General features: G+C 36.0%; 1 protein-coding gene across 3 annotated transcripts in view; it reads right to left on the bottom strand.

Annotated features, from left to right (window-relative positions):
* LOC150086434 (katanin-interacting protein-like) overlaps positions 1 to 24,001 on the bottom strand; it is a 351,533-nt gene that overhangs the window by 195,292 nt on the left and 132,240 nt on the right. For all 3 annotated transcript variants that reach the window (XM_090372573.1, XM_090372572.1, XM_090372571.1), the window contains 3 exons: positions 16,751 to 16,826; positions 10,986 to 11,066; positions 3,537 to 3,590 (listed from right to left, as the gene is read on the bottom strand). In XM_090372573.1, the coding sequence (XP_090228699.1) occupies positions 3,537 to 3,590; positions 10,986 to 11,066; positions 16,751 to 16,826 (211 nt within the window). The remainder of the gene's footprint in view (positions 1 to 3,536; positions 3,591 to 10,985; positions 11,067 to 16,750; positions 16,827 to 24,001) is intronic.

The raw sequence follows: 24,001 nt of genomic DNA on the forward strand, positions 1-24,001 counted from the left end.
ATGTAGCATAGAGCAGAACGGAAAGTAAAATAAAACGATGAGTTGTAGTTAAACTAGGTTTAATGTTAAATACAAACAACAAACAGTAAAAACAGAATACGTTAGATACATACAGTAACCAGTAATACAAAAAAAGCTTTCGGGCTTTATGTTGCCCTTTATCACTTAACTGTTGGACTGAAAGTTTTGGGAATGTAGAACTTAAGAGCATGTGATGGGCAGTCATGCACAGTGAACTGCGCAATGCAACCACTAACTGTTGGAAGTTGAAGTCTGTAGTTGTGACGTATGGGAATGTTGCCACAATTTGTCAGTCATGAGAATGGTTGCTTCAATAATAGGATGAACACAACATCCTCTGTTTCTCTGTTAATGGAAGTATTAAAGCATGTGATGTGCAGTGACTCCAACTAGGCATGGCATCGGTAATGGCGGGACCAATCGACAACCATGACATCGTGTCATGGGCCACTGTCGTGTCAGGTTGACCAGAAGTACTCAGCAGTGGCCGAGTGTTCTATGTCCGCTAAGCGAATGGCTCTTTCGTGTTCTGAAATATGTTTGCCAAGCCTTCTGCCAGTTTCCCCCGATGTAGCAGCTAGTGCAGTCACGGCAAGAAATGCAGTAGATTAGTCCACTCTGTAGTAAGGCTGGAACTGGTGTTTTCACTTTGGAGATGAGGGATCGCAATTTCCTGCCTGGAAGTTGTACGCACTTTATCCCATGAGATTTCAGGACCCTAGAAACCTGATGTGAAAGGTTTGGGTAGTATGGAATAAAGGCGTTCACAGCACAGTCATTACCTTGAATGGTCCTGTTGGTTGCTACATGGTCACGGGCCTGTAGGTCGCACCTATCTAGGGTCCTGGTGGGATAGCTACATCTCGTAACATCTGTCTTGACCCTAGCAATCTCGGTGCATCTCTTATCTGCAGAACTAGAGTGGGTCCAGGCACAAGTCAACAAAGCCCATGCAGTGCCAAGAAGATGGCTGCAAGTGTGTGCTGACCAGTAGTTGGTAAATAGGCCAGCACACATTGGACCAGGGTGTCCAAGTATGGTAGGGTATTGCCCGACTCTAGTTCGATAGAGAATTTTATGAAAGGTGACAGAGATGCACTGAGATTGCTAGGGTCAAGACAGATCTTATGAGATGTGGCTATCCCACCAGTACCCTAGATAGGTGAGACCTATAGGCCGTGACCACGTAGCGACCGACAGGACTGTTCAAGGTAATGACTCTGCCGCAAGCACCTTTATCCCATACTACCCAAACTTTTCACATCAGGTTTCTAGGGTCCTGAAATCTCATTGGATAAAGTGCATATAACTCCCAGGCAGGAAATTGCAATCCCTTATCTCCAAAGTGAAAACACCAGTTCCTGCCTTACTACAGAGTGAACTAATCTACCACATTTCTTGCCGTGACTGTACTAGCTGCTACAGGCACCTCCGTAGCCAGGTGGGCAGGAGCAGCAGTGCGTAGCACACACTTCTTGATTAGACCGGGGTTCGAGCCCGTGACCATCAGATACGGAGGATGCGGAAAGGTCAGGGAATGACCACCGCATATCCCTAGAGCAATATGACCTTAGTTGCTAATGCTCCTAAAAAACCAAATAACAACAACAACAACTAGCTGCTACGTCGAGGAAACTGGCAGAAGACTCGGCAAATGTATTTCAGAACATGAAAGAGCCATTTGCTTAGCAGACATAGAACACTCGGCCATTGCTGAGCACTTCTGGTCAACGTGACACGACGTTGGCCCACGCTGCAATGTCATGGTTTTTGATCGGTCCCGCCATTATCGATGCAGTGCCTGGTTGGAGTCACTGCACATCACGTACTCTAATACTTTCATCAACAGAAACAGAGGATGTCGTGTTCATCCTATTAATGAAGCAACCATTCTCATGACTGACAAATGGTGGCAACGTTCCCATACGTCACAACCACAGACTTCAACTAAACCTAGTTTAACTACAACTCGTCATTTTATTTTACTTTCTGTTCCACTCTATGCTACATAATAGAGAATATAGAATAATGAAACCAGAGCACATAGGCCTTTTTACCCCCCCCCCTCTCTTTTATGGCTAACTAAACAATTATGATAAATTATTTCAAGTATTTATTATGGCCATATTCATTAATAAAAATAAGAAAAAATTCACAAAATTTTAAAAAAAAATTATGATTTTAACGTAGTTTTACTTTTTTTGCAAAAAAGATGGAGAAAAACTACAAAGAAACTATGTTAGAAACCAGGTTATGACAGAGAGAGAGAGAGGGTGGAATAGGGAGAGATTGATAGGGGGAGCAAATCAAGACAAAAAGATGCTTCCCCATTGAAAACGCAGAGATAGCAACTATGAATTAGAATAGAAAGAAACACCCAAGGGTTATACATGGAGAGGACCAAAAATGGGCCCTCTGTGACCAATTCACAGGCCTGGATTGATATTTGGTTTTTATGGTGCAAAAACATCAAAGGTTAAAATGCACCCACTGGCCTGGAATCCAAACTTCTGGATCCAACATGACATGACCTGCTGCTGGCAAAATAACATTTGGCTGCCAATGTTCTGTGATACATCAAACACCTGAAGCATACCCAAATAATTAGCATTGTTCATGCTTCTATGAAAGAAGAATGACCATTTCTTCATGACAAGAAACTGTGCACAACACATTCAACTTGAAACTATTACCTCTCAGACAACATAGTTTTTTTTTTATTACCTCAAATTCTGCAGCTGTGCTTATTTACCATACCTCATACACATGAAAATCTAATTCACCAATAAAAATAACTTTGTCCACAGCAAAAGACTTTCAATGTGGTTGATTGTCTGGTTTCATCGCTTGCACAATCTGAATTTTATATGCATACAACTTCAAACAAGTGGAGAATCTTCCATTTATTTACCATTCCACATACACATAAACAGTTAATGCTAATGAAAATAACATGGTCTAATTAGCTGCTGATTAGGTAAACAAAGCTCTTTGTTATAAACAAGTCAACTTCCTTGGGCTGCAATGAAAGGTTTCATTAACCATTCAACTTTTTCCTTTTTTTTTTTGCTGATGCTACATAAGCTTGCTTTCTTGCATCACATGCCGCAATTACTACTACTGTTTCAGCTTAAAATTAAGCCCTGCCTATCTGCCCCATACTATCACAGAACACTACCTGTGTTTTGAAACTGTTTCAACCACTGCTGTTTTCCAGGTACTTGCTCTCATTATTTCAACTGGTAATATCTTTGCAGCATAATTAAAGATTTAAACTATTAATTCCACAATGCACATATCACTTTATGTTGCAAAAACATCATTCTGAGATTTTTTGGTCCTGCCACCTAGTAGTTACATTACTTGAGAAGCCACGAAACCTGTGTTCTTTCAAATAAAATAAACTGCTCCTTTTTATCGAGTGCGCTATTCTTTTTACAACAGTTTGTAATGTGAATAATATATGCCCACTGCCTTTCTATCAATTACTATAATTAACTATAATAAATCCGTACCTCTGTAGGGATTCGAACCAGTGTGGTTTTCTATCCATACTGTCACTTAATGGCCTGAAAAAGTATAAAATTATTTAATATTAGATTTGTGAATTGCAAATTCATAATTTTCCCATTTATATTTTACACAGGGTAATTGTAAAGTCTAAGAATCTGTATATCTAAAGGTAAAAAACACCTGAAAGTTAAAACATCTTTATACTGCCTGATGACAACTATTTAAGGCTCAGGTCAAAATAAGCACAAAATGATACTTCAGAGCATTTAGGTACAAGTTTTAATTTTTATGATTTTTAAAAATTCCATGAAAAATGCACCCCACAGAGCTGGCTGTAACAGAAACCTCACTACTGTGAGCTCACATATGTTTCCCAAACTTAGAGGAAACGGTTAAAGACTTCAGCGGACAGTGCAATTCATGTATTCAGTGTTGACAACAGGCTTTTAAGGAAATAACGTGATGACATGACCGTTTCATCCATTTTTCTTTTGCTATAACTTACAGTTTTTTAGTATTTGCAGTATTTTGTCTTCCATTACATTGTGCTAAGCTTACATTGACTAGATGATCAAATCTGTTTGTTTTGTAAATTTTAAATTTACCACAAATCGTGCAAATTTAAGCCACAGTTTTGTAGATTTGCAATTTACTACAAATTATGCTAATTTAAAACAATGTGATAACGTTATGCTTGTGACACTTAAAACGGCCTATTGGCTTCAACAGGACACTTATCAGGTATTAGCTAAGTTGAAAATGCTCCATTTACCACAAGGCAAGAAGGATGGTACAAGAAGACAATGCTACTAGGCAGATGAAAAAAGCCTGTTGTTGGACTCTTCAATATCACTCATACTTAACTCCAAATTGCATCAGGGTTAATCCCTGTTTACATCTGTGATTGATCCACTTGCAATCTTGTCGCTGTCCCACTTTCTTCAACGGTCACTGCTCAGTGCACTTGTCCTCATTTCACATGTACAAATCTGTGAGGTCAGCATTTTCTTACAAAATTATAGAAGCCTCCAAAACAAGATTCCCACTCTTCTGCATATATTCACTATTGATGACTACAGTTTTATTACAGTTTCTGAGACAGGGCTTACACCTGACCATTGCCAATTTTAACTTTCATTTTCATGCTATATCTTGTGAAAATCAACAGGGTAATGGTATATGTCTGTTCACCTCCATGGTTTGCCCTATCATCTCCTACCATCAGTAACAGACTTCTCAACTTGAAGCTGTATCTCCACATCCACATTTGTGGTGACTCTGTCCTTGTTGTTTGTAGCATATTATGCCCCTTTGATGATCTCAGCTCCTGGTTAATCTCCATCACCAAACCATCTGATATAGTAATTTGTGTTGGTGACTTTAACCTTTGTGATTAACTTCCCATTGACATCACCACTCACTCACTTGCTTAGCCAGCTTCTTATTCTCAATTGTATGGATGCTGCTTCTCAACCTACTAGAAGTGCTGCCAAGTTAAACAGAATATTTTCTAATACCAAAGTTGCTGTTTTCACCAAAAATCTACCAGTTTGCTTTGACTCAGGCCACCTTCCCCTATAAGCCACATTCATAGTATCTTCCCATCTTACAATCCCAAGATCTTATTTTGTCTCTGGGCAAGAAAGTTTTATTATCATTTTGCCTGAACCAAGATCTTTCCAATTCCTGTTTACCTTTTTTCCCTGGTCAGTCTGCCTTCACATTCCTCTCCCTGATCTCAAGTTTTGGTTGGCTCGCTGGCTTGATTTTATTTCACGCATGACTAGGCCAAGTTGGTACAGGTTCTCCTTGCAAAAAAAACCATGGTGGACATCCAACTTATCAATCATTTTCTGGAACAAAACAGCATTTTGAAAGTTTCAGTGACAGCCCTCTCACAAAAACACTTGTTGATTTCTCAGTTCACCATTCCCTATTTAACACCACTAAGAAAACATCCCTAACTGAGAATTTATCAATGCTTGATCTCAAAAAGCAAGAGGATCTTTTTACAAAAAAAAAAAAAAAAAAAAATCGCATCCATGCCTCAAGACTTCCAGCTAATGGCCTGGGCAGATTATGTTACAAGATTTGGTCTTATCTTGTCCACCAATGCAATGTCTATGTTCAAGAACTCTTTATGCAGCAACATATTGTCTGAAATCTCAATGTCATCTATTGACCCAAAGCAAACTTTGCTGAAATAGGACCAAGTGGTATCCCCCAACTGCTGCCTTAAAATTTGTAGTTTTTTCCTTCCTAGACATCCTAAAAAATATTTATGATCAAAGTATCACAGAAGCTTTACAACCAAACTCTCACTCAAGCTTATGTACCTTCCCAAGGGTGCAAAACTAATAATGACTTCAGGCCTATTGCTATTTGTTCCCATTTATTAAAGCTTTTAGATAAACTTCTTCAGTGGTGAATTCCACCCAGAGCCACTCCATGTCTTCAGTCCAAACTCTCTAGAATAAACACATTTGATTCTTCATTCATCAACAACTCTGTCAAGCTAGCCACCTCCTTCAATCTTGACCCTGATTGCCTGGATTTCTGACAAGGTGTACAGAAAAATTTTAGATTCACTAATATCAAATTTTTAACTTCTGCAGACTTGTTATCTCTAGTTTTACTTTATTTTATTCCTTTATTAAAGCCACATTAACCTTTTTTATATTTTATTATTATCACTTAAATTATGTAAACCCTTCTAGTTTGGCTATACCAGGGTATTTCTCTTAGTTCATTTGGTGGCAATAAATGATTTTATACATATTTATTAGAATCACTAGTAGAAATCTTAAAACAAGTTAGTTAAATGTACACAGTGCACTTTAAGTGCATCATCAAATAGTAATGATTCACAATTAACAACAACAACAAAAATAGCAAAAAGCAATGACTTTTATATACAAACTGAAAACATTTCATTCCTGCACATCTTCCACATTGCCCATACATTCCTCCAACCAGCACATGGCAATAAATATACACTGAGTGAACAGAAATCAATGGATACCTACCTAGTAACGGGTAGGCCAAACTTTCACCTAGATAAAGGCAGTCACACGGTGAGTCACTGAGTCCACTAGTTCACAAAAGTGTTATCGGCAGTGATTTGTGCCACTGTCGCTCTCTGGTTGGCTGAAACAAAATGTGAGACATATGTCAACGGCCACATTCGTCCACCACCTTTCTCCACCCACAGCTCTGTCCATGATGAGATGTTATTCCAAAAATGGCATATTCCCGATACACTCTTGATACTGTCGAATGGAGATAGTGCAATTTCTGTACCACCTCCATGATAGTGACCCATGCGTCAGGCACTCACTATCATCCCTCTTTCAAAGTTGGTTAATTCACGGTGTTTATCCATACTGACATCGAATTACCGTCTATGTGAATGCAGTGTACCTATATACCACCTGATAAGCGGTGAATGACAGCATCGCATTGCCCAGGAACCAGGTATCCCATGAATTCTGTCCTTTCAGTGTAACATGCACTGTTTCAGCTCCAATATACAATATATATATATAGCTTATATATATATTCTTATTCTAAAACTCTGATTTTAATAAAATGTCGGAATGTTCAACAATTCTTTCTCTTCATTGTTCTACTCTTCCATCTGGCACAGGTTGAGTCGCTATTTAGATATCATCCTCCATTGTTGTTGATCTCTTGAACCTTGCATCATTTGTTGATAGCTCTAAAAGTCTATGTTTTCCTTTAGGCATTGGAGCCATTCTCTTTTGGGTCTTCCTGGTGGTCTCTTATCTCCAGTTCTTCCTGTCAGTACTACATTAGGCAGCCTGTGTTGTTTCATCCGGTTCACATGTCCAAACCACTGAAGTTGTTTTTTGTAGATCTGCTCTATTATTCCGCATTCAAAATTTAGATCTCTCCTTACTTGTTCATTAGTTTTATGTTCTCTCCAATTTGTTTTATTGATTTTCCTTAGACATCTCATTTCAAATGACATTATATTTTGCCTTTCTTTCTTATTTATTCTCCAATTCTTTGATCCATAAATTGCTGTGGGTATGATGACAGTTTCATATAGTTTAGTTTTTAGACCATTTGAGATTTTATTGCTATTCCATATGTTTTTGAGTTTGTTCATGTTTGTCCATCCAATGTTCAGTCTGTGATTAATTTGGTCAATATTACTTAGGTTTCTGGTTATTAGAGAGCCCAGGTATACAAATTTTTCTACTTGTTCTATTTGTTGATTTTGGATGTTTGTTTATGTCTTCTACATTTTTTCCGATTTGAATTATTTTGGTTTTATTTATAACAATTCGAAAATTGTAGATCTCTTAAAGTACCATTTATAACTGACACAATATAATAGCGTAGCTTAATTTTTAACTGACACGCTATTATATTGTGTCAGTTATACATTTATAACTGACACAATATAATAGCGTATTAATCATAATAAATTAAATTAAGCTACGCTATTATATTGTGTCGGTTTTATTTATATTAATATTAATTCCATAATTATTGCTTGCTTTATCGAAGTTTGTTAATATTTCTTTTAGTTGTTCTTTGGTTTCTGTTAAAATCACAATATCATCTACATATTTTATGTGGTTTATATTTTTTCCATTTATTATTGTGCCTCTTTTTTCTTCAATTGATTTCATTAGTTCTAGGTAGATATTAAATAGATATGGAGACAAAAGGCATCCCTGCATGACTCCTTTCTCTATTTCAAATTTCTCTATTTTAAGGTTGTTGAATTTTACTATTGCTCTTGTATTTTTGTAGAAATTGTTTACAAACATGATTATTTCATGATCAAGTGGGATTTTTTGTAGTTGCTTCATTAAATTTTTTATATATTCATTGTAGTTGCTTCATTAAATTTTATATATATGATTTAAAAGTGTTAAGGGTCTATAATTCTGACAATTTTCTTTATCTCCTTCTTTGTGTATAGGTACTATTATTCCACTTTTCCAGTCTTCTGGTATATCACCTGTAAATAAAATTAGATTAAACAATTGTGCGAGGTGTTTTAACATTGCATCGCCTCCAAATTTCCATAGTTCTGCTTGGATGCCATCATTTCCGGGTGCCTTGTCATTCTTCATTTGGCTAATTGCTTTCTGAACTTCTTTTGTTTTCGAGGGTGCTTTATCTCTTCTATTATTTAAGGCAAGAGCATTTTTCTTTCCCCTTTGAACAGGGTTTGGTAATATTCTTTCCATATTTTTTTAATTTCTTGCATATTTCCTGTTTTTATATTGTTTTTATTTTTCGTCGTCAGTATTTTCGGGATGTATGTTTCAGAGAGTTCCTTTATAACCTGGTAAGTTGTTTTAGAGTCATAACGTTTATTTGCCTCTTCACACTGCTTTGCTTTGTCTTCTAACCATTTCCTTTTAGAAGCTTTACATAGGTAGTCTATTTTATTCATTGAAGAGGCCTCTGGAGTCAGGAACTCTATAATTCATCCGTGATGCTACTAAAAAACACTGACTCAACTCTATTATTATAATAATGTAGTCGATTATTTTATTTTATAGTCTCAATTTTATTATAATAATGTAAAAATAAAAATATAAAATAACATAAAATTATATGCGTACTGATCGTATAAACTGTATATTAACATAATAATAAAATAAAATGATGCATAACAAGAAAATCCATCCAATTTCTGGTTCCAATGCATGAAAAGTGAACCATGCACAGATGCCATAGTTCGTGTCATGGACCTGCTGAGACATATGTATATATATAGATTGTCAGATAGCCTGTAACCATTATTGCTGATGAAGGCAGCTGCTGCTGCCAAAAGCTCCTGTTCTAGTGGTTCTTAGTGATTTTAAACATCTTTTTTAGCATTTTTTAACTTTATATTTTATCGCATTTTATTCTTGTTATACATCATTTTATTTTATTTTATTATTATTTTAATAAACAGTTTATATGATCAGTACGCATATAATTTTATGTTATTTTATATTTTTATTTTTACATTATTATAATAAAGGCATTTTATTGAATTGAGTCAGTGTTTTTTAGTAGTATCACAGATGAAGTGTCTATTTTGTTTTTTAGGGTTTTATATTTTTCTCTTTTTTCTTGACTATTTTCTTTGTTTAGGAGGTTTTTCATTTGTCTTTTTTCAGTCCATACATCTAAAATTTCTGCTGTAATCCAAGGATTATCTGGTTTTGTTCCCAAGGTTTCTAAGGCTGCATCTTTAGTCATTTGTTTAGTTTTCTCTCATATATTTTCCACAGATGATGAATAGTTTATATCTTTTAATTTTTCTTGCAGTGTTTTCCCATAAATTTCCTTTATTTTGTCTTCTTCAAATCGTGATATATTTAATGTTGCGCTATTGTTCTTTGGCTTCTTATTTTTAAATTTCCATTTAATTGTTGCTGCTAGCAGTTCATTGTCGGTGTCAAAATCTGTACTTCTAAGAGTTTTAACATTTTGAATGAATGATTTCCAGTTATTTATTAAAATGTAGTCGATGCAGTTTTTTGTATTTAATAGTTTACTTTCTTTGCAGAAGTTCAAGAGTTCTTCTCCTCGCTCATTTCTATTTCCTATCCTGAACTTTCCTAATACGTCACTGAAGTCTGTCGAAAAGCCTCCAACTTTCAAGTTAAAGTCTCCCATTATTATTAAAATATCTTTTTTGTTTGTGTTATCTATGGTTTCTTGTAGGTCTGAATAGAAGGCAGCTGTCTCTGTATCATCATGCGAAGAGTCTGGGGCATATACCTGGATTATTTTTATGAAGGTTCCTTTTCCTTTACCTTTTATTCTTAAACTTATCATTCTTGAGCTGTGTGGGTGAATTCCTATTATTGAATTTAATAGATATTTCTTTACTATGAAAGCGACTCCTCTATGTATGTTGTCTTTTCTCCCTGAGTAAAATATTCTTCCTTCTGTCATATCCATTGTTCCTTCTTCTGTCCAATGTGTCTCTGACATTCCTATTCTTTCTGAAAGATCTAAATATAAAATTTTATGAAAATCCATCCATTGTTATTACATGTGGATGGTCAGACAAAGAAATAATAATTGAATTTCTATTGATCTTATTTTAACGGAGTTTGGGATGACTCAAGAGATCTTCTAAAAAACCTAAATATAAAATTGATGAAAATCTATCCATTGGGAGTAGATTACATGAGGATGGTAAATTAAAAAAAAATAATAATAATAATTACCCGATTTCTGCTAGTCTGATTTTAATGACATTTGGAATGGCTTGGCAAATCTTTTTCAAAGGCCAAAACATAAAATTTCACGAAAATCTGTCCATGTGAGTCAAGCTGTCACATGCCGATGAATGGACAGATGTGGTGAAGACAACGGGTGCATTAAGCACATATGCTATAATAGCTTATCTTCCCAAATCTTTTCATGTTTATATTCTTTAAAAATCTTAACCTGAACCTTACCTGATGCCAGTTTCCTTATGTATTTCTCCTTGCTCAAGAGCACTTGATGATACTGATCTCTCTTTCTCTCGGGGTCTATGCCTTCAAAAAATATGGTAATTAATAAGAGTTAAATTCAGTATACCCTTTAAAAATTTATACATTTAATTGTGATTTTTTATCATTACCATATATTGTAGTATAAGTTGAATCGGCACAAAATTTGACCTCAGATTTTTAATACAAAGTCATATTTCAGTTAATAAACCCCACACGAGTTGACCCTAATTCTGCACAAACAGAAGCATGTCTACTTAGATATTGGTCATGGGCTTAAGCTTAATATCAACATCAAAGCTTGTTTATGTAGCAATTATTTTACACTTTACTATAGTATTCCCATTTAGTTTACTAATAACATATGTGATAACATCACCTCCAGCTATTCTTTAAACTACTAATAATAACAAGTTTCATCATGGATAACCCTCTAATAAGAACAAAATATGAAGCTAATTTTAAATTTAAATTATGGCATTTACTAAATCATCAAATAAGAAAGCTGGTACGGGAATGAAAACAGAATGAATCCTTATTAAAGGTGTGCACAACCAAATGTACCATGAGAGAGTCACGAGTTACTGACCTGATCTTGAAATGCAGGATGTGTGTGTGTGTGTGTGTGTGTGTGTGTGTGTGGGTAAATCATCAAAATGTTATACATCTGTATTTAAACTAGTAATAATAACAAATGCCATCATGAGTAAACTTCTAATAACAATAAAACAAAAAGTTGATTTAAATTAAAACTAGCATCTGCTAACTCATCAACCAAGAGAGCCGGTATAAGAATGAAACAGAATGAATCACAAAATGCAAGTATCTATTCTGGTATAAATCCCTCTGTGTACAATCTCATCAAAATATTCTAATTTTGTTCTAATGTATGTTCAAAATGTTCTAATATAATAAACTGAATCAAATCTAAATCTGAATTAAAGGTTTAAATGCAATTACAACTTGGTATATCTGATTTATGGAGAAAAAATGTTTAATATTAAGGCAGCAGATGAAATCATTCAGAAACAACCACAATAAACCAGAAAGCTCAAAATACAAGTTTTCACCAATTTCTCATTAGAATGTGGAAAGAACAGAAGTTCATTACATCACATTAGTTTGCATGTACTGATTCTTTTACTGTTTTAGAAAGTAGACCAAAATTATGGTAAATTTAGTTTGGTGCTAAGTTAGTTAAATTTAGTTTGGTGCTAAATTAGTTAAGTGCTCTCAAGTAAAGTATGTGGAATTCTATCACATCCAATCCACCTCAATAAACTTATTTTTTAATTCCATCCCAGATATATAATTTCAGTTATGACTGAAATAGGTTAGTATTAACAAAGGCCAAAAGATGCAAGAAAGCCACACTTAAAAAAAAAAAAAAAAAAAAAAAAAAACTTGTCCATACAACATGTATCTACTTTTATCATACTCTTCGCACTGACAAAATGCAGTTTCTCCTTAAATTTCATTATACTATCAACCTTGACCATTCAGGAAGGTATTTTATTCCAGTGGCTGACAATACAGACCAGTTAACTTCCTGAGCCCAATTTCCAAATGCTATAACCCACATCTTTGGAGCCTCACATTCTATGATCTTCTCATGTGGACACTCCTTTAGGCAATCGTCCATTTCTTGAACTTTTCAAGAAGTTCAACGTACTTCTTTAGATACAGTCTCCAGACCTCAACACTATTATAAATGCAGTCACTCCATTCACTAATCTCATGGAACAATAACAACCTTCTTCTAGATACAAAGGGGTAAACAAGATACAACACTATGCACCTCCCTGGCTATCTACTTACACAGGTATGGTTGTTACAATAGTCATGCCTGACTAACCTAACAACCACGTCTCGTCCTCCCCCCCACTTACATTCTTCAGCTCTTCATTTTCTCATAAGTTATTCTCAGGTTATTATTATTTTCCAAATATAGTTATTAATATTTGTTATTTTTTATTTCTCTTACATTTGGCAGCTTTAAAACATATTTGCCATCTCTTCAACCATCCACGAATCTTACTGAAATCATTTAAAATAAGCCCAGACTGGCATTCATTCATTAATCAATATCCAGATCATGTGCAAATTTCAAAATCATACTCTTTATTCTCTCATCAATATCATTCAAGAAAATCAGAAATAAGAGCAATCCATCCCTCCAAACCTTTGGGGATCCCACTTATAACTCTCACCCACTTTGCAACCATTTATAGCATAAATAATATCTCTCACTCTCTCTCTCTCTCTCTCTCTTTCTTTCTTTCTTTCCTGCCATCCCTCAATTCTCCATAGGATCTTTCCCATATCCTAATATGCCCCAGTCTGTACAGCAACCTCCTAGTAAGTAGAATCATGTCAAATTTGTTTCTTGCATCCTCTGTAAACATTGTGCAAGATCTTTTTTTTTTTTTTTTTTTTTACAAAATTGTGTTGTCATTCATTTAAGATATTTGTATATCTCTTATGCTGATCCTGTAAAACATCCTTGACCATAGATTCCATGAACCTTTCACCACTGAATTCAAACTTAACTCATCCTTAGCTTAGCTATTGTCTTGCCAATGTACAAAAAGTACATTGGTAAGACAATAGCACTTCACCAATGCAAGGGGGTTACTTCTCCCCTTGGATTGGAGAAGCAATATTTTCAGCCCAAAAGGGACTTACTTATGTGACAATATCTTTTCAGCTCATTAACCAAATAATCAGATTATTCATGATTTGTACTGTTTCCATCAAGCAAAATCCCTATCTGGTTTACTCTTTTCCTCTTTGCATTTACATATGAATAAAACTCTTTGTGTTATGCATATGTATATTCAGCTTTTACATGCTTAATCCCTATCAATTTTTATAACAAATCAACTTGCAATTATTACACCAATCCAAGTCTAAACCTGTCGCTATATAACTGTCACATTTTTCCTTCTTCTGTACTATCAAGCGTACTAAATCCACTTTCATTCATCTTGAAACCCCCTTGTGTGGCGCCTCCGTAGCCAGGTGGGAAGGAGCAGCAGTGCGTAGCACACGCTTCTTGATTAGACCGGGGTTCGAGCCCGTCACCACCATATACGGAGGATGCGGAAAGGTCAAGGAATGCCCACCGCATATTCCCGGAGCAATATGGCCTTAGTTGCTAATGCTCCTAAAAACCAAATAACAACAACAACAACCTCCTTGTGCAGTACTGCCTAAATGGAATAGATGCACTTGCTGCTTCAATGATGAGTGCCTCAGAAAGTTCCCCTTAACACAACTGTATGCTTGTATATTTTGCCTCAACTGATAGAGTGAAAGAATTTGTTAGTCCACAATAATCCCCTTTCTTGAAACTGAAACTACTCTGACTACTGAAATTTCACCTGTCATCATCAGTTTAGGAATGTACGGTCATTTACCTCACAAATGTAAAATATACAGTGGATTCCAGTTATTTGGGCCACCGGTTAATCGGGGCAGCCGTTTATTTGGGACAAATCTTAAAGAACAGAACCCAATCGAGAAAATAGCCAGGGTTTACTTTGCTTAATTGGGACAACGTGCCATTTAATCGGGGCAGGAGACCACAGCACTCGAGATTACCCTACAATTGTTTTGACCTTACCACGTGGTTCGGTCAGATTTCTGTAGGTAACAAACATAAAACAATTAGCAGTCCTCTGTTTATTGGGCTTTTCTGTTAGTGCTCCAATCACATAAAAAAACTAATTTTCACAATCTGCTCTTCATTCCTATTTTTTAAGCTTCGTAACTTGTTACTCCATTCTCACCTGCACTATGTGTTACTTGCAATTTGTGTGTGCCGTGTTCTTTGTTGTTGATTGCCTATCTTTTTTTACTTTTTTAAATTTTAAACCCCACCCACAAATGTCAGTGAACAGAAATGTCAACTAGTTAGTATTTCCATATTACAGTACATATTAATTAAGCTATGCACTTAAGCGTAAATTTATTTTTATTTCGCTAACCCGTGGAAAATATTCTTCCGATTTTCACGTATCATTTAATTTTTTTAATTGGTAACATAATAAAGTGTAAATTTGTACTTAATACAGTATATTTTTATAGCCTGTGGATAATATTCCTCCTATTTTCACTAATTAGAATCGCTGTTTAATAGAATTAAACTTCAATTAAACTTCAATTCACAATGACCGGTGCTTACTACATATCATATAGTCAACAGTACTTCACTATGGTGAATCCATTGTAATGCAATTTGATTGTTCAGAAAATCAATTGTAAAGCTGTATTTTTAACTATTTACATGAAACTTCACATAATTGGGGCAGCCACTTAATCGGGCTAAAATTCACTAGTCCCGATATGTCCCAAATAACTGGAATCGACTGTAGATGCATGCATATTTGCCAAAAAAATGTTTGCTATCATTGCAAAATATAAAGAAAAGGACTTCATAAATATTTCTTAAAGAAAAGGACTTCTTAAATATGACTTACTATAATTCAGCATAGTATATTAATCCTCCCTTCAACATAATTTGAAAACGATACGATATAAGGATACGATATATAAAAGGATAAACTATAAAATATTGGTGAAATACACCATAGTTTACCCGTAAGTTTAACTACATAAGTAGTGTAAAGGCATCGTTTGATTTTATCTCATATTGTGGCTACCTTCACAACGAGATATCAGGTATTGCACTACTTCGAATAAACACTTAGATGACTCTCATTGACCGGTGCAATACCACCACTTTGCTTATTAGAGGCTTGAAGTGGTGAAACCCATGTTTAGTCTCTAGAGCAAAGTTTCCGGCATCCCCCCCATACTTCTCTTTCAACCCATGCACGGTACTAAGTACTATAGGTTTTGATACCTTTCGTGTTTGGGGTTTCCATTTAAAAAAAAAAAAAAAAAGCTTCTCTAATAGAGGAGACTACCGTTATTTATTCTCAGTGGGCACCACCACCACCCAGACGGCACCATTTCGGAGCTTGTTGGCTCACTCATCGGTGGGCGGGCAGGTACCCTGGTGGCATGTTTGCATTACCAGGGTACATGCCTGCCCGCCCGCCCACCAATGAAGGTAGCCACAATATGAGATAAAAATCAAACGATGCCTTTACACTATTTATGTAGTTAAACTTATGGGTAAACTATGGTATATTTACACCAATATTATATAGTTAAATTCAACCCATAATATATTACGCCTTGCACATTTAGTCTTCAAAATATTATTATCTACACCATCTGGCATCTCTCATATTGTGGAATTAACTTTGCAACCATGATGGAATGTTTGCATTACCAGGATACCTGCCCGCCCCCCCCCCCCCGTTGAGTGAGCTAACAAGCTCTGAAACTGTGCCATCTGGGTGGTGGTGCCCACTGAGAATAAATAACAGTAGTCTCCTCTATTAGAGAAGCATTTTTTATTTGAAGTAGTGCAATACCTGGTATCTTGTTGTGAAGGTAGCCACCTGATATCTCGTTGTGAAGGTAGCCACAATATGTGATAAAATCAAACAATGCCTTTACACTACTTATGTAGTTAAACTTATGGGTAAACTATGGTGTATTTACACCAATATTATATAGTTAAATTCAACCCATAACATATTACGCCTTGTGCATTTAGTCTTCAAAATAAAAGGATAAAACACAAGGGTAAGAGAGATAATTTAGTGACAAAAAACAAATTTAAAACAAAATACAGATAGAATTCATTATCTTACCTCTCCTTTGACATGCAACGAATTGGTGATGAGGCAATCGCCAATGGCATATCAGCAAAATCGGGTATGCTTCTTTCTGTTATCAGGAAACCAATATTAATATTTTAATAAAAGAAAATAATTACATAAAAATTATATTACTGGTAATTTGTATCTTGTTCTGTTTAGTAGTACAGCAAGTCCCTAACTTAACTAGTAGGGTCAGTCATATAACAATTAAGACAATACATAAGACAAAGACATTTAATAGAAATTAATAAACCAGATGATTGGGGACTTCTTCAGTAAAAAGTTAAAATTAGCTATCTACAAAAATTCACATTTAAACAGACAAAAACTACCTCATACTAGTCCTAACTTTCCCAAATTTTCCTAAATGGGATTGATATGTAATTTCTCATCAATGTAAATTATCTAATAACTCTTTACTGTCTTATACTCTCCTGAACCCACATTAAATAACCATTTGGATATGCAAACTTTTTGTAAATAACTACCTTTTACTTTCTACTGAAGAAGTCTCCAAGATAGGGTTGTAACATACTTCATCGTATAATTAACTATCAAAATAATGAGAGAAATTGCCTCAATATATGCATGTAGGACGTTTCTTCATTAATGCTCTCCTAGAATTTGAACAAACATTGAAATAATGAAATGAATTCTACACCCCTGGAGGCAAACCATTAGCGATCCAATGTACCGGCAGCTGTGATCCAAGAGCTCTAAACCCATCACCAAAATACATCAGAACTCCAATAAATGACGAGTGGGAGAAGACATTGTGTCTATAAATTAAAAATGAATACAAATGACTTTCTAAAAACTTATTTACTTTCCTTAAATGGACAGGACTTTTTGACCTTAGTTGTGATCATAGGAAACTTAAAATGAATTGTTGAATTCATACATGAGAGATTATTCGCTATCATGGAGCATATATGTAAAAGACCAGGACACACATGCTCCATGACAGAAAATAATCTCTCATATATAAATTCACCAATTCATTTTAAGTTTACTATCCTGTGATCATGACTAAGGTCGAAAAGTCCCATCCACTTAAGGAAAGTAAATAAGTTTTTAGAATTTTCGGAAGTCATTTGTATTCATTTTTAATTTATAGACAATGTCTTCTCCCGCTCATTGTTGTTTGTTGGAGTTCTGATGTATTTTGGTGACTGTTTAGAGCTCTCAGACCACGGATGCTGGGTACATTGGATCACTAATGGTTTCCTCTGAGGGTAGAATTCATTTTGTTATTTTAATATTCATTTAAATTCAAGGAGAGTGTTAGTGAAGAAACGTCCTACATGCATATATTGAGGCAATTTCTCTCATTATTTTTAAAATTGATCAATAACGTAGGACATACTGAGCCTTGCTGCTCTTTCACTTCCTAAATAATCGTATAATTAAGGAACTAATATAATAAAATAATTACAGCTGTACCTACAACAACGCCTTATTCAGATCACATTAGGGTTATTAACGTTATACTTACAAGCCCACCCAGTTTGCAAATTAAATGCATATCTACGTGTGTAAATATAAAATATTTAAGCACCATATTAGTGGCTTAATTATGATTAATAAAAGACGTACATGTACAGAGGATGAACAGACTTTGTAAAATATAATGGGACATACATAATACATGAAAAGAAAACTGTCTGAATTTAAAGATTAAATATAGCACACACAGGGGTACTTTATTTGTGCTTTCATTCATACAAAATACTTTATATATATATAAAATATATAATTTATTGCCATCCAAACAAGATAGGGCAATACCCAAGTAAAGACAAGCTAGAGGGATTAACATGGTATAAGAATCAGCAATAACATAAAATAAGCACACAGCTATAATAAAAATAATAAAATTTTTAAAAAGGCAGAACAAATTGTTGAAAGCAATGATAACAGGTCTACTTGAAATTAAAGTGAGTCTGTGTTGTTTGTTATTTGGTTTTTAGGAGCATTAGCAACTAAGGCAATATTGCTCCGGGATATGCGGTGGTCATTCCCTGACCTTTCCGCATCCTCCGTATTTGGTGGTGACGGGCTCGGACCCCGGTCTAATCAAGAAGCGTGTGCTACGCACTGCTGCTCCTTCCCATCTGGCTACGGAGGCGCCTTAAAGTGAGTCAAATTCTTTTTCTGTACACATCATCATGAGGTCAAACAACAGGGTTAAGATCAAGATAAGAAGCCTGACATAGCCAAGCGGTCAGGAGCGCGAGTGCAGTAGCACACGCTCTTTGAGTGGACTGGGGTTCAAGCCTGTGACTGCTAAATACAATTAACATTATGACTGATTTATTGTAAACTCCACTCTGACCTGGTGGTCATGCCGGAGTATAAAGTCAGCTTAATGGAAATGTTATCAAATGAAGGATCAACTCTACTAATTCTCAAACATTTAGATGGGAGAGATGGAGTAGTTCTGGTGGTCATGGGTAAAATTTGCCACTGAAGGAGGTCCCAGATGTAGAGGGACCTCCTTCAGTGGCAAAGAAAGTCACTCTGGCAAAGGTAATTCCCTTTGCCTTTAAAGAATACAAAACACTTGACAACTCTATACTGCCAGTAAACATTAACTGTAATAGACATGATTTCAATTGTATGAAGTAAGTTAACTTTGAATATAAGTATACACTTACCTATTTTTATTATTATTTTTTTCAAGGTACTGCTTATGGATAAAACACACTAAAATTACTTACATAGATGAATTTTAGCATAAAGAAACAAGTTATAAACCATGCACATACCCAAACCAACAAAAGGCAACCATCTGCCATTCAAGTGAGAATGCAGACAAATATAACCAAGTTCAAACAAGTTGCTGAAACGAAAGTCAGATGAAATCATAAAATTGCTTAGCTTGAATAATTTGTTTCTTGAGCACTAAAATTCATATACATAAGTAATTTTATATGTGTTTTGTCCATAAGCAGTAACTTGAAAAAAAAAAATAAATAAAGGTAAGCATTTATATTCAAAGTTATCTAGTTATCTGAACTTAGTAGTTCTTTATATAATATGGAGTAAGTTAAATAAGCATTAAAATTATTAATATATATATCAGATGGGATTCTTATTGATTTTAGTCAATACACCTGTTGTAATTAAAAGAAATTAAATTGTTCTAACATCAGTAATAAAACTTACCTAAAATCTGATAATGAACTGCTGTTTTACAGTGAAATCATAAAGATGCTCAAAAACACAGGAAGTTCTAACTAAAACTTAATTAAAAGAAGTTTATTTTTATTTTTTTTGAAAAACCAGTTAAACAGTTGGTGGACAATGCAATGTTGAGTCTGTTTGGTGTGACATAAACACTGAGAAAGGAAAAATGAGAGTAGGTGTGTGTTATAGGCCTAATGAATCTGATGAGTATAATGAGCAATTGTGCAGACAAATAGAGTGGGCCAGTAAATCAGAATGTCTTATAATGGGGATTTTAACCTTACAGATATCGACTGGAACTTGTGGGTAGATCACTCGCACACTAGCAAGACTTTTGATTTACTGAATGACTGTTTTCTACAGCAACTTGTTCAAGAGGCAACCAGAGGGAATAATACTCTTGATCTGATTATCAGCAGTGATTATTCATGCATTAAGAATTTGCAGATAAAGGAACCACTGGGTGACAGTGATCACAATGTACTGATGTGGGAATTACTTAATGATGTAACTACCATTAAGGATAAAGGGAAGGGCTATTGCTTTCGTAAAGGTGACTACAGAGGTCTCACACAGTTTTAAAATTCTGTACAGTGGGATCAACTGATGATGTTACCAAAGTTTAATTCTAAATGGAAAGCCATCAGGGACTTAATTTTGGAGGCTACTAGGCGTTTCATTCCAACTAAGAAATACTGTTCAAGGTTAAGGCCTAAATGGATGTCAGATGAACTAATGAGGCTTGTGACAGAGAAGAAAAATGTATGGGATGCATATAAAGTATCAGGTGACACAAAAGCCTACGGCAGATATAAACTAGTCTGTAATCAAGTCACAAAGGAGGTTGGGCAGGCAAAGGCAGATTACGAGAAATCCTTGGCAAAGGATGCAAAGAAAAACAGCAAAGAGTTCTTTACTTATGTAAACTCTAGAAGGAAAGGGATGAATCAGATTGGACCACTTAACATAGATGGATTGACTACTGATGATCATGCTCAGGTAGCTGATAAACTGAATGAGTATTTTGCATCTACATTCACACATGAGGAGTTATTCAATGACGGGAGTGCCAGAAGTTTATCAAACTCTAACAGAGAGCTAAGTGATTTTGTAATAACTGAGAGCAAAGTGGAGGAGAAATTGTAGAAATTAAACATAAAGGAGGCAGCAAAGGAAGTAAGCAAACCTTTAGACATAATTATGAGAGCTTCGTTAGACCCTGAGGAAGTCCCCATGGACTGGAGGTGTGCAAATGTATCACCAATTCACAAAGGGGTTCACAAGGTGCCACAAGTAACTATAGACCTGTTAGTTTAACTTGTGTTCCGTGGAAAATAATAGAATCACTGGTTAAAGAAGCATTGCAGGATCATCTAGACACGACTGCATTAATAGTTAAGACACAGCATGGGTTTGTTAAAGAGAGGTCTTAGGTTGATTGGATACTATGATATGGTCACAAAGGAATTGAATGCCAAAGATAATTTTGATATCATATACTTGGATTTCAGGAAAGCTTTTGATACTGTTGCACATGGAAGAATGCTGTACAAATTGGAGAGATATGGCATTAAGGATAAGTTGCTACAATGGATAAAGGGATGGTTGGGTGGGAGACGACAGAGAGTGGTAATCAATGGGCACTGCTCTTCGTGAACAAATGTTATTAGTGGAGTTCCCCAGGATTTGGTGTTGGGCCCATTGTTGTTTTCAGTATTTATCAATGATACTGATGAAGGTATATCAGGTTTAATGTCCAAGTTTGCAGATGATACAACAGTTGGCAGGGTTGTTAATGACAGTAAAAAAGTATGCTACTCCAACTGTATCTAGATAAGTTGGGGAAGTGGGCTGAGAAGTCGCAACTAAAGTCTAACATTGACAAATGCAAAGTACTGCAAGTGGGTAGCAATAACCAAAGAGAAACGTACCAAATGTGTGGTACTGCACTCAGGGAAGTTGATAGCCTAAATAAATTTAAGGCTGAGCTGGACAGGCATTTGGAATGAATGGGAGGGGGTTTTTTTTGGCTGATGCTGCATAAGCTTGCTTTCTTGCATCGTATGCCTCTTTCTTTCTTTTTAATGCTGCCGAATGGCGTTTGCGACTTCGTTTTGATATTGTTCTCTGTCTAGCGTTGCGTGTAGAATTTGTGCTGTTGTCATGTGAAGCCAGGTGTTGATGTTATCTAGCCATGCCATTTTCAGTTTGCCTGGGCGTTTCTTGCCTTTGATCTTTCCCTCCAGGATGAGTGGTAGTAGGTGATATTTTTGTTGGTTCCTAGCGATGTGACCTAGGTATTTGCATTTCCTGCTGATGATGGTTTTGAACAGGTCCCGTTCCGTGTGCATGTCGTGCAGGACCTGTACGTTGGTTATCTTGGCTGTCCACGGGATTTTCAGCATTCTTCGGTAGAGCCACATTTCGAAGGCCTGGAGCATTTTTGTAGTGGCTGATGTTAGAGTCCAGGTTTCTACACCGTAGAGCAGTATTGGCCAGATGTAGCATTTCAATGTACGTAATTTGAGCATGATGTTCAAGCTTCTGTCGGTGAGGAGGGTTTTCCACTTGGTGAATGCCTGCCTGGCTTGTTCAATTCTGCTTTTGATTTCGACCTCATGGTTCAGCTGGTCATCAATGAGTACTCCGAGATACTTGAAGCGGTGTATTTGCTCTAATTTTTCATTGTTTAGTTTGATCGTGATTTTGCTTGCAGTCCTGCTGACCTTCATCACCTTTGTTTTCTTTTTGTTGATTCGTAGCCCCCATGCTTGGCTTTCTATGTCCACTTCGTTCAAGATGGTCTGTAAATCTTGTTCTGAATCTGCTATTAGTGCTGTGTCATCGGCATATCTTAAGTTATTGATGTAGTGTCCGTTAACTTTTATGCCGATGTTCTTGTCAGCCAGTGTTTGGTCGAAGATCATTTCCGAATAGATGTTAAAAAGAATGGGAGATAATGGACAGCCTTGCCGGACGCCTTTTTTTATTGGAATTGGGTCTGTCAGGTCATTGTCATAGCGAAGCCGGGCTGTTTGGTTCCAGTAGAGAGTTGTAATAAAGTTGATATCGTTGTTTTCAAGCCCAAGTTTTCTCAGTCGGTCAATTAGACGGTCGTGGTCTACTGAATCGAAGGCTTTCTCGTAATCAATAAAACATATATACACGTCTTTTTGATGTTCATAGCACCTTTGTAGCAATATTTGTAAACAGAAAATTGCTTCTCTGGTGCCTAGTCCCCAGCAGAATCTGAACTGTGTGTTTCCTAGTGCACTTTCGCACTTATATCTTATCCTTTGCTGAATCACCTTGAGGAAGACTTTTAGCACCTGGCTCATTAGACTGATCAGCCTGAAGTCTTCGCATTTCCGGCTGGTAGCCTTTTTTGGTAGGGCCACGAAGATGGATTGGAGCTATTCGGATGGAATGTCGTTGTTGTTGTAGATTTGATTGAACCATTTCATTAGTTGTTGGATGTTGCTGTAGTCTAGTTGTTTCAGCAGTTCCACATGAATCTGATCAGGTCCGCAGGCCTTGCCTGGCTTTATATTCGGATGGCATGTTCCACTTCAGATGTTAATATGTGGAGATTATCTTCCTGTGTTTGTTTTTGTTGCATTTCTGCCGGTGCCGAACAGATTGTATATATAGCTCTTCCAGGTGTCGAGTTTGGCTTGTTTGCTTAGTATAGGTTGATTGTTGTCCGTATATAAGCTTGGGACAGGAGCCGGTTTGTAGATGTTTCCAGCTTCTTTGAGCTTCTTGTGCAGGTTATAGTTGTCATTTTTCTTGATTAGGTCTTCGATTTCTGCACACTGATCTTCCATCCATTTTTCCTTCTCCTTCCGGATTTCCTGTTTGATCTTTTGTTGTATTTCTTTGTATTTTTCCCAGCTGTTGTTGCTTTTGAATGTTCTCCGTTCATCCATTAGGTCTAGTATGTGCTGGGTCATCCACCATTGTTTCTTTTTCAACGCCTGATGTCCTAGCAGGGTTTCTGCTGTTTCATTGATGCACTGTTTGAGTGAACGCCCGAACGCTTGCACGTCTGTT

The sequence above is a fragment of the Mastigoproctus giganteus genome, chromosome 4, assembly GCF_048544385.1.
Source record: "Mastigoproctus giganteus isolate SK-2022 chromosome 4, ASM4854438v1, whole genome shotgun sequence".
NCBI lineage: Eukaryota > Metazoa > Arthropoda > Arachnida > Uropygi > Thelyphonidae > Mastigoproctus > Mastigoproctus giganteus.